This window comes from Schistocerca cancellata, chromosome 3 (assembly GCF_023864275.1).
Source record: "Schistocerca cancellata isolate TAMUIC-IGC-003103 chromosome 3, iqSchCanc2.1, whole genome shotgun sequence".
Classification (NCBI taxonomy): Eukaryota; Metazoa; Arthropoda; class Insecta; order Orthoptera; family Acrididae; genus Schistocerca; species Schistocerca cancellata.
The window spans coordinates 263236601-263254873 of NC_064628.1; the positions used below are offsets into that span (position 1 = coordinate 263236601).

General features: G+C 43.0%; 1 protein-coding gene across 1 annotated transcript in view; it reads left to right on the forward strand.

Moving 5' to 3' along the window:
* Window positions 1-18273, forward strand: part of LOC126174911 (ankyrin repeat and zinc finger domain-containing protein 1-like) — a 102892-nt gene that overhangs the window by 22951 nt on the left and 61668 nt on the right. The window contains exons 3-5 of the mRNA XM_049921349.1: window positions 4052-4255; window positions 11831-12078; window positions 12152-12266. Coding sequence (XP_049777306.1) covers window positions 4052-4255; window positions 11831-12078; window positions 12152-12266 — 567 coding nt within the window. The remainder of the gene's footprint in view (window positions 1-4051; window positions 4256-11830; window positions 12079-12151; window positions 12267-18273) is intronic.

Below are 18273 nucleotides of genomic sequence, written 5' to 3' on the forward strand. Positions count from 1 at the left end.
CTTCCGGTTTGTCATGATTTTTGAAATTACCTTCCCCAGAGAGTATTAAACAACTGTAAAACATAATAAAAATGTCATATTTGAGTGCCAGCAAAATATGGGCTACTTTACAGCACTTTCAACTAGACCGTAAGTTTTAGAGCCTTATATGGTCACATTTTCTAAACCAAATGTAGTTTTCTATGTGATATAGAACTTGGTCTTTCTAATGAAAATGGTTTAAAAGAACTTGCAATAATTGCTTTCTTGTAAAAGTGGGCTCAAAATATGCAGTTTTGGCATTTTTATAAGAATTATCAACTTTAGCCCCAATCTGTAAACTATTGGGAAGTAGTTGTAGAATAAGATTTCGTGGAAGGAGAGACAGCATTGGTCGTATTTTTTTGTTTTATTAACTGCAAAATTGATTTTCGGTCACTAAGTGACCATCCTCAGTGCTGTAATATACAATTTAAATTGGTAGGCACTGGTGTCAACAAGCTTAGAGCGATCACATAAACATTCTTATGTGATCACTCTAAGCTTGTTGACACCAGTGCCTACCAATTTAAATTGTGTATTACAGCACTGAGGATGGTCACTTAGTGACCGAAAATCGATTTTGCGGTTAATAAAACAAAAAAATAGGACCAATGCTGTCTCTCCTTCCAAGTATATCCATTATCTGGTCGTTGTGCACAGGACACTCCATGGAGTCGCCAATCAATAAGATTTCGTATTAGAAGATCTTTTGTTGGTACATCATCACATGTAAAGTTTCAAATAATTTCCTAATTATCTAACTTACCAAATTCTTTTTGCAGACACAAGCATTGCCCCCTGCCTATTGTGCTCAGGTGGAATATCAGTTGTAAAGCACCACAGGCCTACTGCTGGGACCTCCACCTAACCCTTTCGAATGTACTCCACATGTCTTGCTGCACACCCCTTTGATTAGTATTCCGACCATCAATTAAGATTGATCTATGCCCAGGCCACGCATTTCACTCAACGTTGTAACCTTTCAACATGTACACCTGCTTGCTTTCAAACCTCCTGCTGCCCAGGAACAACATTTGTTGCTTGAAGTGCGTAGTGTTTTTACAGCAGAGCAGGTAGTCCTCAACAGAGACCTAAAGTTTGTTAAATGGACCTCCCTCAACCGTTTTTTAGTTCGAAGGGACTCAATGAACAGTCTTCAGGCTGTTGACTGATGTTACTCTTGTCACCCTGTGATATCTGTTATTCACGAAGTTCTCTCTAACCTTTGTCATACTGCATGCTCAATTGTCTTTCGCTGGGTCCCATGTCCTGTGGGTATTCCAATGAATGAACTGTCTGACCGTTTGGCTAGAGAGATGATTTCTGTCCCAACATTCTCTTTGCCAATGGACACATTTGTGGGTCCTTGTTAGATCTGACCTTACTTGGAGATGGAACACCATCTGCTGAGCTACGGTCCCTCTAATAAACTATACACTATTGAGAGATTACTGCTGCATGCCACTGCTCCTTTCACATCTTCTAGAAGGAATCCACTGTTTGATGTCACCTCCTCATCAGTGATATCAGATTAACCCATAGTTTTATCATTTATAATGAGCCACCTCCCCTCCCCCCCAAGTTGTTGTGGAGCCATACTTATATTAGCTAATATCCTGCTGGAATGCACCTCCCTTCTGATTCTCCATGGTAAGCACAGTCTTCGAGATGCCATGCCTCTAATATTAGTGGATGATACACATACAGTTGAATAGGTGCTTTGTTTTCTCGAAGAATATGTTTCTACTCTGAGACTAACCTTTTCCCCACAGCTCTGCCTGCATGCCTGTATGTCATATTTAGTGTACACATCTCGTCCTCCCCCTCTCATGGTCCATCTCCTCCTCCACCCTCCTGCCTCCTCCTCTCCCCTTCTGCCCTCCACCTCCTCTCCCCTTCTGCCCTCCACCTCCTCTCCCCTTCTGCCCTCCACCTCCTCTCCCCTTCTGCCCTCCACCTCCTCTCCCCTTCTGCCCTCCACCTCCTCTCCCCTTCTGCCCTCCACCTCCTCTCCCCTTCTGCCCTCCACCTCCTCTCCCTATCTGCCCTCCACCTCCTCTCCCTATCTGCCCTACACCTCCTCCTCTCCCCTTCTGCCCTCCTCTTCCTCTCCACTGCTGTCCACATCCTCTCCTTCTGCCCTCCTCTTCCTCGCCCCTGCTGTCCACATCATCCTCTCTCCTTCTGCCCTCCACCTCCTCTCCCCTTCTGCCCTCCTCCTCCTCCTCCCTCTCCTCCTGTCCCTCTCCCTCTCCTCTTCTGTCCACCGCCTCCTCTCCCTCTCCCCTTCTGCCCTCCCCCTCCTCTCCCCTTCTGCCCTCCACCTCCTCTCCCCTTCTGCCCTCCACCTCCTCTCCCCTTCTGCCCTCCACCTCCTCTCCCCTTCTGCCCTCCACCTCCTCTCCCTTTCTGTCCTCCTCCTCCTCCTCTCCCCTTCTGCCCTCCTCCTCCTCCTCCTCCTCCTCCTCCTCCTCCTCCTCTCCCTCTCCTCTTCTGTCCACCTCCTCCTCTCTCATTCTGCCCTCCTCTTCCTCTCCCCTGCTGTCCACCTCCTCCTCTCCCCTTCTGCCCTCCTCTTCCTCTCCCCTGCTGTCCACCTCCTCCTCTCCCCTTCTGCCCTCCTCTTCCTCTCCCCTGCTGTCCACATCCTCTCCTTCTACCCTCCTCTTCCTCTCCCCTGCTGTCCACCTCCTCCTCTCCCCTTCTGCCCTCCTCTTCCTCTCCCCTGCTGTCCACATCCTCTCCTTCTACCCTCCTCTTCCTCTCCCCTGCTGTCCACCTCCTCCTCTCCCCTGCTGTCGCTCCTCTTCCTCTCCCCTTCTGTCCATCTCTTCCTGCCCTTTCTCACTGACCATATCCTCTTCCCCTGTTTGACCATACTCCTCTCCCTCTTCTCTCTGCCAATTTCCTCAAAGTTGCCCTCTCTGCCCATCTCCTCCAACTTGCCCTCTCTGCCCGGTCCTCTCTGACCACTCCCTGCCGATCTCCTGCTGCTCTCCATCTCTGCTCATCTCTTCGTCCACCACCTCTCTGCCCACCTATTACTCCTCCCTGTCTCTGTCCGCCTCTTACTTCTTTCCACTCTGCTCATCTCTTGCTCCATCACTATTGAAATTTGCGGTTTGTGTGGCAACTCTTTTTGAAGTTGATCCATGGGTTTGGGAAGAGGTCCCAGACATCATTCGTACTACATACTACATTCATAATACAGTCTGAAATCAAACAATGGAAAATCCGGGATGGAATGTAACAATCTTATGAGAAGGAAAGTGGCTATTCAAAACACACACACACACACACACACACACACACACACACACACACACACAGAGTTACTCTCGACCCCATCACCTCTGCTGGCTGTGTTGGTCACCCATTTTGTACTATGTTTGAATTGCTTTTAGATCTTAGAACTAGCATTCTGATGAAGGCAAGACCTTAAGGATTCTTTACCCTTGCAACTAGCTGATGATGAAAGAACAACTTAACAGGTTTTCTTACTTCCTTCAAGATAGTGGGTGCTGTTTCCACCTTTTAACACCTTTACTGTAATGAATTGGGGGTAGGACCGCTATGTGAGTTACAGCCCCCATCACATGGTGAGTCCTGAGGTTGCTCACTTGGCCCCAGCCATCTTCTGTCCTGATTATTTCTTTCATCTTGTTTTATTATTGTAGGTTCAGCTCGAGCTCATTACGTTTTTAATCTTCTCACTTTCACTGTTATGAACCTTCGTGGTTAGAAGGGATTCTTTACTCCACTATGGTCTTAGCTTTTAATCGGGTTGGCTGGGATCAGATGAGCCCTGTGGAAGCACTACAAGCATGCCTCATGAAATGTCCTCAAAACCTTACTTCTGCCAATACCTCTTTCCAGGTCCCAGGCTGAAGAATTGGTCTGGCACACAGCTTTAATGTGCTAGGATGTTTAAAGTCAGTGCACACTCCACTGCAGAGTGAATATTCATTCTGGATACCTCTAATGGTATTTTATTATTATTATTATTTATGTATTTTTTATTTATTTACAGGGAAAGAGAATGAGGTTGATATTTTGAGCAGGCTGGAAGATCTTACCGTATCAGACACATTGTTCTGTTCATTTTGCAATGTGAATTTTGACCATCAATCTCATCAGCGTCAACATTATAAATTAGATTGGCATCGCTATAACCTAAAACAAAATCTTGCAGGTCTGAAATATGTCTCAGAGGATCAGTTTCTATCACTTGCTGGTAAGTTATGATGTTTATTATCTGTCGTGACGGTGCTGCTTACTTAAATGTACTAACTGATGTTATTTGATGGAATTGGCTAGATAAAAAATCTATTCACCAAGCGGCAGCAGAATACACACGTAAAAAAGGTTATAATTACGCAAGGTTTTGGAGACAGTGGCTCCTTCTTCCGGCAGAAGGGGTGAAGGGCAAGGAAGAGGAGTGAAGGAAAAGGGGTAGGTTTTGGAAAAGTCACCCAGAACCACGGGTCAGGGGAGACTTAATGGATGGGATGAGAAGCAAAAACTGATTGTTGGGGACTGCATGGGATGAGAGTTGAAAACCTGGGAGATTAAGGGTGGGAGAAAGGGTAATAAGCAAGACAGAGATTTCTGCTAAAACATTGTGCACAAGTTAATAAAAGTGAAAAGCTAAGTGCATTGTATGTAACAGAGATGGGAGGGGGACAATGAAAAATAGACAGGTACGAAATAAGAGGCAGAAAACTAAAATCGAGTGAAGAAAGGAGTAGTTTCTATCAAGAAATGCTGAGACAGAAGAAATTAACCTAAATTATGGCCAGGTGGGTGGCAAACCAAGGAAATGTTGTAGCGCTGGTTTTCACCTCGGAGTTCTGAGAAACTGGATAGCACTTGTGGTGAAACAGAACCAAGATCACGACTGTCATGTAGTAGAGCATGCTCTGTAACAGGATAGTGTGTGTTAGCAATATACACCCTCTGCATATGTGCATTCATCCTGACTAATGATTTGGTGGTAGTCATGCTGATGTAAAAGGTCGAACAGTATATCTAGTATATGACGTTTCGTTTCACAGGTGGCTCCCCTTCCCCTCCCAGACAACCAGTTTCTGAGAACTCCACGGGTGGGAAGTTGTTCTATCGTTCTCACCATCCACCTGGCCTGAGATTATGTTAATTTCTTCTGTCTCAATATTTCTTTTACTCCTTTCTTCACTCCATTTTAGTTTTCTACCAGTTTCATTATGTTACTCATCTATTTTTTGCTGTCCCCTTTCCATTGCTGTTATATACAATGCACTTAGCTTTTCACTCGTATTAACTCATGCACAATGCTTTAGCAGTAATCTCTGTCTTGCTTATTACCCTGTCTTCCAACTTTAAGCTCTCAGGTTTTCAAACCTCATCCCGTGCAGTCACCAACAATCAGTCTTTCCTTCTCATCCTGTCCAATAAATCTCCCCTGACTTGCAGTTCTGGGTCACTTTCCTAAAAACTACCCATTTTCCCAGACCTCTCTAGCCCTTTTCCTTCATACCTCTTCCTTCCCCTTCAACCCCTCTGCTGGAAGAAGGAGCCACTGTCTCCGAAAGCTTGAATAATTATAACCTTTTTTATGTGTATGTTGTGCCTCCACTTAGCGAGTAGATTTTTTATCTATCCAATTACATTATATTGTCAAAAATTTATTGTTTTTGTAAGATTGTTATGTATGCTGATATAATTTGTAGCACTTAGTTCAGATCCACATCAAGGTAGGGGAAAATAGACGTGAGCATTTGCCATAAATAATGAATTATTGTATTGTTCTCTGCTTTTGGATAGCAGATTTGAATCCTGGTGTTAAGAATATTTGCCTATGAAAGGGAGAGGAATTTGCAGTACACTGTTAATGATCATGAGGCTGTTTACCAATATTCTGTTTTAAGTGACAGACATCACCATAGAAGCATGTGAAATTGTCAGTGAACAGTCAGAGGGAATACTCTCTCTCTCTCTCTCTCTCTCTCTCTCTCTCTCTCTCTCTCTCTCTCTCTCTCTCTCCACACACACACACACACACACACACACACACACACACACGAGATACTAACCAATACTAAATGCATTGTAGCGAATGTGGCATCATTGAGGAAGGAAATTTCTCATATTCCCTTAGTGTTTTGCAGTTATTTGGTTATTACATCACATATATTGGGTAAGAAAATCATCCCATTTTCAGATGACACTCTTCACCTTCTACAACAGCAGAAGATGCAGTTATCATTCTTCAGGATATCAGAGCACATAAAAATTTGATAAAATGAGTAAACTGATATAGCAATAGAGGGTGCCTGCAAGGAACGCATCGCAGTATGCCTTTCATCTGCAATGTGTTATCCAGCTGTGGTGCCACAGAGCTGTGCTTGGTTGATAGAAACTGTTGCTAGTACTAAGAGACAACAATCTTTATTAAAACCAACAGTTGGTGAAACCACCTGTTCATTCAAGGTGAACCTTATATATGTCATTCTATATCATCTCCACATAGAGCATTGCTTTACATCTGCATATATATTCTGCAAGGCACCATACTGTCCAATGTTGAGGTTATATTGTACCGCTACCAGTCAGTCCCTTTCCCATTTCACTTGCAAATGGAGCAAGGGAAAAACAACTGTCTGTGTGCCTCTGTATGAGCCCTAAATTCTCTTTACCTTATCTTCATGATCCTTATACAAAATGTGCACTGGTGCAGTCAGCTGCAAATGCTGTTTCTGTAAATTTTGTCAATAGCATTTCACAAAAAGAATGTTGACTCCCCTGTAGGGATTCCACTTTTCATAATAACTCCTGTGTTGATCAAACCTACCAGTTAGTCAAACAATAGATAATCCAGGATGGAATGTAACAATATTATGAAAAGGAAAGTTGCTACTTACTGTATAGCGGAGATGCTGAGTTGCAGATAGGCACAACAAAAGACTGTCAGTATTAAATTTATTTTTGTTGTGCCTGTCTGCGACTCAGCATCTTCACTATATGGTGAGTAGAAACTTTCCTTTTCATAATATTGTTACAAACCTACTAATTACAAATCTAGCAACATGCAATTTCTTCTCTGGACAGCAATTTCGGTGTGGTTAAATTTTGCCTCTAATTCTTCTATGTTAATCATATTGAACTAAATTATGTCCATTCATTGTCTAAGCAGGATGGTAACAACTATTTATCTGCTCTTTCTAGCATAAAATCTCTTGCAGCCTTCATGATGAATGTATTAACTGTACTATCCATTGTTGCTACGACTTGATTTCTAATCCCTGTCTATATACTGATGTTGTCTATAAGGTCAGGCCAGAGGTGCAAGACGTAAAATATTTCCATTGCATGTGGATTGTTGAACTAGCTGCTCAGGACACTTTTCGGAAAATGTGTTCGGAACTACTTCACAAGACCATCTGTCCATATCACCTGCTATGGATCTGTAGATGTGCCATTCTATACCCAATAAGTTAACGTCACTTTCACAAAATGTTTGATTGATGTACTTTTGTGCTACTGAGTGTAGACTTTCTTTGAATGACTCTACAATTGTTATGGTTGGTAAAAACATCTGATGATTAACATGAATCCATGTAGCCTGGTTAGTCACTTCCAGATAACTTCACAGCCAGGTTCAGTTTTGAGCTCGATATTCTTTTTGGCTTTAGTGCACACCCTGCTATCCCCCCCACCCTATCCCCTATGGCATCTAACCTGTCTTTTTGAGATATGCTCCATGCTTCATCAAATATTTTGGATCTTCGTACTTCACGTTTCATCAGCTTCAGTTCTGAGTATAAATTAAGCTCAAAACTTTCCTAGAAGGGGGGACAGTACCTTCAGGGACTTTGCTACAAATGCTTCAGCAGTTTACTATTAACATCTTAATATTTGAAATATCCTGATTTTTCTGTGCTACCCACTCTGAGGTAAGCATGGCTCTCCCACACTGGGTATGCCAGAAGATGCATTGACAGTGGAGCCAGTTGCGAAACAAGCAACACTTGAAGTGTTCTGCGTGACATGCAAGATTCTCCAATGCTGCTGTACCCAAAAGAGGAGCCTTCAGACAGCTGACCACAGCAAATAGTGTCTTCAGCTGTTCGTGAACTGTGGCCAGCTGCTCCTGTTCTGCACACACCATACACACTCCCTATCCATCCTACTACTAAAATTTGATGAAAATAACAGGCAAAAAAGATGAAATTGAAGCCTGTTGTCTTTTAGACAATGGTTTGTACTTCCAAGCTTGTTGAAAATGCAGATGCAAACTAATGGAAAACACTAAGCCTGTCACAGATACTAGTGCACTGGAGACTGGCCAGTTCTTAGCTCATAGCTTCATATGATAGATTGTTGTGCTTGCAGTGAACAAATTACCCCATTCATTATTATTATGGAGAATTTTATGTTGTCAGAAGAACACTTGTAAATTTAATTAACACTCTACCCTTCATTCTACCCTTTAAAAAGATGTGTTTGTTAATGAATTTAATTTTTTTAATAATATTTATACTCCAACACAAGCTTTGCTTTTTTTAAATGTGTTGTAGAAATGTTGGCTTGTCTTGAGTTCAGAAAACAGTTAGATGCTTTTCCTCTGCAGTATTTAAGATTTTCTTTATTGAACTTTTCCTTTTTTTTAATAAGAAGTTTTAATAATTAACTGACAATACAGGTTTTATTTCGTGTGTGCATGCTAAATTTCTGTCACTATAATTGTTTCTTTATTATGCAGAACTCTTTTCGTCCTGAGAGTGACAATACCAAAAATTATTTTCTTTATTCCCACTACGTCTGATTTAGAGCTTGATATTCCATGTAATATGGATGATGCTTGTTCTCCCAAAATTAAGATGACAAGTTAAATCTTGGTCAGCTGAAGCTCAAATGTTACTACAAAATTGTCTTTGTTATCTTGTTAACCTATCATCTTTGTTAAGTTCTTGCTCTCGTATTATTTTATAGTCTGCATAATTCATATTTTGCATTTATTCTAGAGGATATATTATTGTTCAATACTGTTGGTATATTTTTGTGTAACATTGATTGTCACGATGTATCGTCTATGATTCTCTTTCTCTTTTACACCCATCCCACCAAAACTACAATTTACAAGTGTTACAAATACTCCTGCTGCAACACACACTTTTGTCACATGAGGTTGTTTGGGTATGGATTCCCATTCTAGCCCAATAAAAGTCTGTATTGATTTCAGATATGAAGAGATGTCACTTGTCTTTATTATAAATTAAATTTTTAAATCAGTGACCTTGTATATACACTCCTGGAAATTGAAATAAGAACACCGTGAATTCATTGTCCCAGGAAGGGGAAACTTTATTGACACATTCCTGGGGTCAGATACATCACATGATCACACTGACAGAACCACAGGCACATAGACACAGGCAACAGAGCATGCACAATGTCGGCACTAGTACAGTGTATATCCACCTTTCGCAGCAATGCAGGCTGCTATTCTCCCATGGAGATGATCATAGAGATGCTGGATGTAGTCCTGTGGAACGGCTTGCCATGCCATTTCCACCTGGCGCCTCAGTTGGACCAGCGTTCGTGCTGGACGTGCAGACCGCGTGAGACGACGCTTCATCCAGTCCCAAACATGCTCAATGGGGGACAGATCCGGAGATCTTGCTGGCCAGGGTAGTTGACTTACACCTTCTAGAGCACGTTGGGTGGCACGGGATACATGCGGACGTGCATTGTCCTGTTGGAACAGCAAGTTCCCTTGCCGGTCTAGGAATGGTAGAATGATGGGTTCAATGACGGTTTGGATGTACCGTGCACTATTCAGTGTCCCCTCGACAATCACCAGTGGTGTACGGCCAGTGTAGGAGATCGCTCCCCACACCATGATGCCGGGTGTTGGCCCTGTGTGCCTCGGTCGTATGCAGTCCTGATTGTGGCGCTCACCTGCACGGCGCCAAACACGCATACGACCATCATTGGCACCAAGGCAGAAGCGACTCTCATCGCTGAAGACGACACGTCTCCATTCGTCCCTCCATTCATGCCTGTCGCGACACCACTGGAGGCGGGCTGCACGATGTTGGGGCGTGAGCGGAAGACGGCCTAACGGTGTGCGGGACCGTAGCCCAGCTTCATGGAGACGGTTGCGAATGGTCCTCGCCGATACCCCAGGAGCAACAGTGTCCCTAATTTGCTGGGAAGTGGCGGTGCGGTCCCCTACGGCACTGCGTAGGATCCTACGGTCTTGGCGTGCATCCGTGCGTCGCTGCGGTCCGGTCCCAGGTCGACGGGCACGTGCACCTTCCGCCGACCACTGGTGACAACATCGATGTACTGTGGAGACCTCACGTCCCACGTGTTGAGCAATTCGGCGGTACGTCCACCCGGCCTCCCGCATGCCCACTATACGCCCTCGCTCAAAGTCCGTCAACTGCACATACGGTTCACGTCCACGCTGTCGCGGCATGCTACCAGTGTTAAAGACTGCGATGGAGCTCCGTATGCCACGGCAAACTGGCTGACACTGACGGCGGTGGTGCACAAATGCTGCGCAGCTAGCGCCATTCGGCGGCCAACACCGCGGTTCCTGGTGTGTCCGCTGTGCCGTGCGTGTGATCATTGCTTGTACAGCCCTCTCGCAGTGTCCGGAGCAAGTATGGTGGGTCTGACACACCGGTGTCAATGTGTTCTTTTTTCCATTTCCAGGAGTGTATTAAGTATGCCACAATTTGCCACAGTTCCTGTGGTGCCCCCCAGTCAACTCAGATGATTAGATACACAATCATCTCAAATAAGACTGTCATTGGACTGAGATTTTACACATATCATATTGACGAGATTAGTCACACATCAAAACTAATGCACTGCCACTGCAATAGAACCTTGAATAATACAGCACAGTGATTTCTTATAAACACACATGAAGAGCAATGTTTGATTTACTAGTGCTGCTGACAGTTGGGAGCAGAATTCATCTTGTATGGAAATTTTTTTACTATTACTGCCAGGTTCAGTTTTTGAAGATATGCAAAAGGTAAAATTATTTGGAGCAATCTTTATGTACTTAATGAACCAAAAATGTACTTTTGTGTTCTGTTGTAACTTTCCATTACTCAATGGTTGAAAGGCACATTAACATCTGAAATCTAGTACTTTATCCATCTTCTACTACTGTAAATATATTTGTTGGAAAAAATTAGCAACCAGGTGCACAAAAGAAATTTTATTTCATTGCTGGTTTCAGGCACCTAGTGTCCTCCTTCAGAAGATTAGCATTATTTCATTATTTGTGAGCATCAAAAATAAGCAAATGTATGCAGCATCTAATACTGCAGTATATGTAATACCCTTCTTCAGGAGATTAGAATTATCGCATTATTAGCGAGCATAAAAAAATAAGCAGATGCATGCAGCATGGTACTTCAGTCATATGGCTCATAGTACATGCACTATGATCCATTTGACTACAGTACAATGTTGCATACATCTACATTTGCGATAATTCTAATCTTCTGAAGGAAGGCAGTTGAAACTGGATGAGAAATAAAATTTCTTTTGTGCAAGTGGCACTCAGTAAAAATTAAAGTGTGTGTTGGGGGGATGGACATGGAGGTACACATGAAAGTGGGGATAGTAATGTGTGTGGATGCACATGTGTATGTGGACAGGATAACCCACATATGATAAAGGAGGAATATTATTTATCTTTTTGTCATTGCAAAAGGAGGAGGGCATATAATTTGTCTTTTTTTGTATGATTAGCTAAATGATACAATATTTTAAAGCAAACTCAGAAACATTATTTATATTGCAGATGATGTTTCAAGCATTTCTGGTTCAGAATCTGAAAGTGAAGAATTGGATGCAGACTCCTCAGATATGTCAAATTCTCCAGGAAGACAAAAAGAGAATACGACAGAAAAAGATGAAAATGAATTGAATCAAAGTGAAAAGCAGATATCAAACAGTGCATTGCAAGCCTCTAGGCATGCTAAAGTGTTTTTTGAAAATTCAGATGGAAATATTATATCTTTTTATCGTTGTGTTTTACTTGGAAAGAAGGTAAAATAAATGCAGTGTATGAATATGTAATATTCACTGTCACAACGGCATTAAAATACATGAATTATTCTAGGGCTTGCCAGATAACATTCACGATCTGGTGTCATTGGCAATTAACTCTCTGAAGAAAACAACCTGGGCTGTTATTATGCTCGGCGGTGGACATTTTGCAGCTGCTATTTTTGAAGGTAGGACTGATTTTCATATTCATGTCTCTGAACAATAAAATTACATAGTTGTACTCTCATTACTCCATTCTGTCATTTTTTTTCACAGTATCCAAGTAAATATCACTAGTAAAGACACTTGTTTTGATCTCTTCCTCTGTAGGCATTCAGTAAACTATTTTTGACATTTTCTGTGTTACTTTGGCAGCATTTATAAAATGTTTTTAATTGGAACGTTATTTCTCTGTGCCCATATCCCTTTGAGTCCGCCGCTCGTGGTCTCGCGGTAGCGTTCTCGCTTCCCGAGCACGGGGTCCCGGGTTCGATTCCCGGCGGGGTCAGGGATTTTCACCTGCCTCGAGATGACTGGGTGTTTGTGTTGTCCTCAACATTTCATCATCATCCAGGAAAGTGGCGAAATTGGACTGAGCAAAGGTTGGAAAATTGTAAGGGCGCTGATAACCACGCAGTTGAGCGCCCCACAAACCAAACATCATCATCATCATATCCCTTTGGATCCCTTGTGCCATTACTTCTGAAATGTCATTATTTTCATTATTAACTCTTGAGTTTCTGATTTAGCAACCACTAAAGTTAAATACTAACATTGATAACCATGGAATTACTTCTAAACCACTATGTTTTCTATCTTGTGTGCTGTGAGCAGAAACTGTTTATCATCACTTGCTCCGGTGTGTACACCAAACCACAGGGAAACTAACACACATTCCTGTAAGTCTGCTACAAAATGAGTTCATGAACTGAACAAAGGACTAACAAGTCCGAAACATAGCGAAGTTGGCATATCAATACAATAGTTCCAAGCCAATAACCACTCAAGAAAGGAAACAAACTAACGTACATGGGTGATGCCACATGATGCACATATCTCAGCAATGGCTCTCCCCTTCTAATGGTGGCGCACAACAGCTGCTTGCAGTCTTAGTGCATCTGACATGTTCGCATCTGTGCTAGGTGAGGAACCCGACTCACTATCAGATACAAAACCGCTCCCCCCTTTTATCAGCATGTAGGGCCAGAAATAGCCTGACCTATGCTAACTGTGGCAAAGACGGGCAGAGGGCAAAACTGAAATTTCCATTATTGGCTTGAGCAACTCATCCTCTACAGCGAGAGTGGGAGATGGCACTATCTGTATGGATTTAGGCCCAGTAACAACCAATGGGGTTCAATTTAGACCAGCCTGCGGGGAAGTGGCCATCGTGTATGAAAGAGGGTGGCACCAATTGGTCATCCTCCATCAGTTTCCCACTCCAAGAACACTCACAGTCCTGTAGTCATTCAGAGCGGCTGGCACTGGTGGTAGGGAAGGGAGCCGTTCACGGCATGGTGGGAGGAAGGGGATCCACTTCCATTGGCTCCCCATCATATGTCAATATCTACTTCTCATCGACCCCTTGCACTGGGACAGAGGGTGGAGGGGGAAAAAGCTGGTCCAGAGGATGATACAGTTTTGGGATGAGTCCAGCAGTGCTCCCCCACCAGTGACAGAGGAAGACTTAGGGGTGGCACACTCTGTTGGCGAAGTTGATTGTGGTGATAGACCAACTGCTCATGAGCGACCACCACATCGCACATCTGTCACCCCCTGTTAGCAAACATGATGCCCTGGGTCCACGTAGGGTTCCGGGCAAATGTGTAGGTCCACACATGAGAGCCAGTATGATAATACATGGGGTTGAGGGCAGGCAAAGTCTGTGCTGCCAGATGCAGGAGGTCAGACAGCTCATGTGGTTGGTGCCTATGCAAAATCATGACCAGGCTACATCTATTGATAGGGGTGGACTGGTACATAGGCAGAAAGCTGGTGAATGCATACCTTGAGGTTGCCAATGTCAAGATTTTTTTTTTTTTATCTCTGACCTGAATATTCTGTCCAACCACTCACCCTGTGAACTGGATGCTGGATGAAATAGGGTGGTGATCAGGTGCCAAATAACATTATGTCTATAAAAATCCCAAAACACTGAAGCCATAAATTGTAGACTGTTGTCAGAAACCAATGGATCTGTGGTCCCTTTTAAAGCAAAGATGGTAGGTAAGGCCCAGACCAGATGTTGTAGACATCCATACTACATATGGGAAATTTCAAATGGCGTCAGTGACCAACAATCACACCACTCCCTGGATAGGGCTGGCAAAATCTATATGTGCTCTTTGCCATAAGTTATTAGGGCAGAGCCGCAAGTCAAAATGCTGTGCTGGGGCCGACTGGTTGTGCACACAGGTATAGAAGTTACAGGTGGTAGTTCAATGGCAGCATCTGTGCCTTGCCAATATGCATGATGGCATGCCATTGCTTTTGTTTGGCACATTTTCCACTGTGCAGCTAGGAGGAGTCACAATATTCGGAGACAGAGCATGGGAGGGACAACCACCCAACATTCAGCATTGTCTGTGGATAACAAAATAACTCCTTCCATAACATTGAGTCTAATATAGTTCACCATTCTGGGTCCGTGTTTTTAGGCAAATGTTCAGGCGAGCCGCGCCACACTGTGGGCAACTCCCTGCAAAGGAGTGGGCCTCAACTCGTTGCTGTCACTATGTCGCTTGCCGTAACGGGTAACACATTAAGGGTATGACACTGGTTTGTGTCCAAGGCAAAGCACAGCATTTCGTGTCTGTCAAAATTGGCATCTGGGCCACAGAGCAAATGAGACAGCACATCGGCATTAGAGTGCTGTGTGGTAGTTCTATAATGGTTGCCATAACTGTAGTTACTAAGAAACAACACCCACTGCTGCAGCCACTGTGTCGTTATGTTCAGAAGTTTTGCATGGGGGCCAAACAATGACAGCGGAGACATGAGGAAACTTAGTATCATAGAGGTATACATGGAACTTCCAGACACCATAAACAGTAGCCAACACTTCTTTTTCAGTCTACGAATAATTTTGTTCACTGAGTTCGTCATCTTAGATGCAGAAGGCAGTAGGTTGTTCCAGGCTGTCAGCAAATTTATGCAACAGGATAGCACCAATACAACAATTGGATGCATCTTTGGCCAGTGCTAACTGTCCCTTCAGCTGGAATGTCGCCAGACAAGGGGCCAACCTAAGACACTTTTTAAGTTGCGCAAACACTAATTTACACTCTTCTGATAATACAAAAGGAGCACCCTTTTTACACAACTGGTTAAGTGGGTGGGGAAGTATGAGCAGCATTTGGAATGAACTTTGTGTAATAATTGACTTTGCCCAGAAAACATTGCTATTCTTTAAGATTCTTAGGCACTGGTAAATTAGTAAAGGTGATTACATGGTCTTGTGTGGGTGTAGGGCCATCTTTACTTAATATGTGACCAAAATACTTGACTCTCAGGTGGAAGAAATTTCACTTGGCAAGACAACAGTGTCGGCAATTGGCTTGCAGTTATAAATTGTGCAAGTGCTGCTCCCGCATGGCCCCCATAACTAGCAAATCATCCAAATAATTGACACAATTAGAGATACCCTGATTGAGCTGTTTTAGACAGCCGTGGAAAATTGCTGGAGTGCAAGGAACCCCAAAGACAGTATATTATATCTGCACATGTCGAATGACATGTTAATCACTAGAAACTGTTTTGTGCGCTCATCAATGGGTAATTAAAAATATAAATCCGTGAGATCAACTTCTGAAAAAATACTGATCTGTAGCCGAATTAACAAACAATTTCTCTTGCCTAGGAATTGGGTACAAATCCACATTTACTTTGGCATTGATGGTAGATTTAAAATCACCACAGATCTGAAGTGACCATTTCAATTTTTGTACAATAACCCTAGGTGTTGCCCACTGACTAGGCAAGACTGGGGAGATTACACCCAGATTCTGGAGTCTGTCTAGTTTTGCATTAAATTGTTTGCATATGGCGAACATTATGGGAAGAGCTCAACAGAACTTAGGCACTGCCAAATGCTTCAAAGAGACAAGTGCATGAAAATTTGTTACACAACCTAAGGTAGGTTCAAACAGCTGTTTGAAATTTTCACACAATACATCCTGGAACCCAAAAATTACAAAAGTCTCGAGACCAAAAATGTTAGTAGAATTAACTGCAAGCAAATTCATTGTCGAGCTACGTTTTTGTATGTAGCTTACAGCATGGTTTGACCCCACATGAGATTGTTTGGCCATTGTGTATCCCCACTTTGCACAGTGGTGGGGAGACAATGAACTGGTAAGTATCCCCATTAATTAGGGACACAACTGTACTAGTGTCCAATTGGAATTCTAATGTAACCCCATTGATGTTCAATTGAAGCATGATACCCTGTATAATAATTCCAATCCCAAAAAAGCAGGTGCTGATAGATGTGAAAGTTACCGAACAATCAGTTTAATAAGTCACGGATGCAAAATACTAACGCAAATTCTTTACAGACAAATGGAAAAACTGGTAGAAGCCGACCTCGGGGAAGATCAGTTTGGATTCCGTAGAAATGTTGGAACACGTGAGGCAATACTGATCCTACGACTTATCTTAGAAGCTAGATTAAGGAAAGGCAAACCTACGTTTCTAGCATTTGTAGACTTACAGAAAGCTTTTGACAATGTTGACTGCAATACTCTCTTTCAAATTCTTGAAGGTGGCAGGGGTAAAATACAGGGAGCGAAAGGCTATTTACAATTTGTACAGAAACCACGTGACAGTTATAAGAGTTGAGGGACATGAAAGGGAAGCAGTGGTTGGGAAGGGAGTAGGACAGGGTTGTAGCCTCTCCCCGATGTTATTCAATCTGTATATTGAGCAAGCGGTAAAGGAAACAAAAGAAAAATTCGGAGTAGGTATTAAAATCCATGGAGAAGAAATAAAAACTTTGAAGTTCACCGATGACATTGTAATTCTGTTAGAGACAGCAAAGGACTTGGAAGAGCAGTTGAACGGAATGGATAGTGTCTTGAAAGGAGAATATAAGATGAACATCAACAAAAGCAAAACGAGGATATTGGAATGTAGTCGAATCAAGTCGGGTGATGCTGAGGGAATTAGATTAGGAAATGAGATACTTAAAGTAGTAAGGGAGTTTTGCTATTTGCGGAGCAAAATAACTGATGATGGTCGAAGTAGAGAGGATATAAAATGTAGACTGGCAATGGCAAGGAAAGCATTTCTGAAGAAGAGAAATTTGTTAACATCGAGTATAGATTTAAGTGTCAGGAAGTCATTTTTGAAAGTATTTGTATGGAGCGTATCCATGTATGGAAGTGAAACATGGATGATAACTAGTTTGGACAAGAAGCGAATAGAAACTTTTGAAATGTGGTGCTACAGAAGAATGCTGAAGATTAGATGGGTAGATCATATAACTAATGAGGAAGTACTGAATAGGATTGGGGAGGAGTTTGTGGCACAACTTGACTAGAAGAAGGGATCGGTTGGTAGGACATGTTCTGAGGCATCAAGGGATCACCAATTTAGTATTGGAGGGCAGCGTGGAGGGTAAAAATCGTACAGGGAGACCAAGAGATGAATACACTAAACAGATTCAGAAGGATGTAGGTTGCAATAGGTACTGGGAGATGAAGGAGCTTGCACAGGATAGAGTAGCATGGAGAGCTGCATCAAACCAGTCTCTGGACTGAAGACCACAACAACAACCCTGTATCCCATCTTCTGTTGTCCTTGGCAGCAGCAGGATGGCATGCCACCCAGTCGAGGCAGACGCTCATGAGGTGTCCTGGATTGTGGCGAGCAACACAGATGACATTATGGTATGGGCAGTGATGCCAGTGATGATGAAGGCCACACTCTGGATGTGATGTGACAGCACAACTTGTGCTGGGTTCTCATTCAATGACGGGGAGGAAAATTCTTCTGGTTTCGATAACAAATCAGGCACTTTTTGTCTTTGCAAGTATAACAGTGCAGAGGGAGATGAAGCTCTAGTTACTGAATGCCAAGGCGCCGGACTACTGGACGCATGAGAGCTCAGTGAAACAGATTAAGATCTTGACTTAGTCTTCAGTTGAATGACAAGCACAGCAGCAACTAAGTACTGAATCCCGTGTCACTGGACTA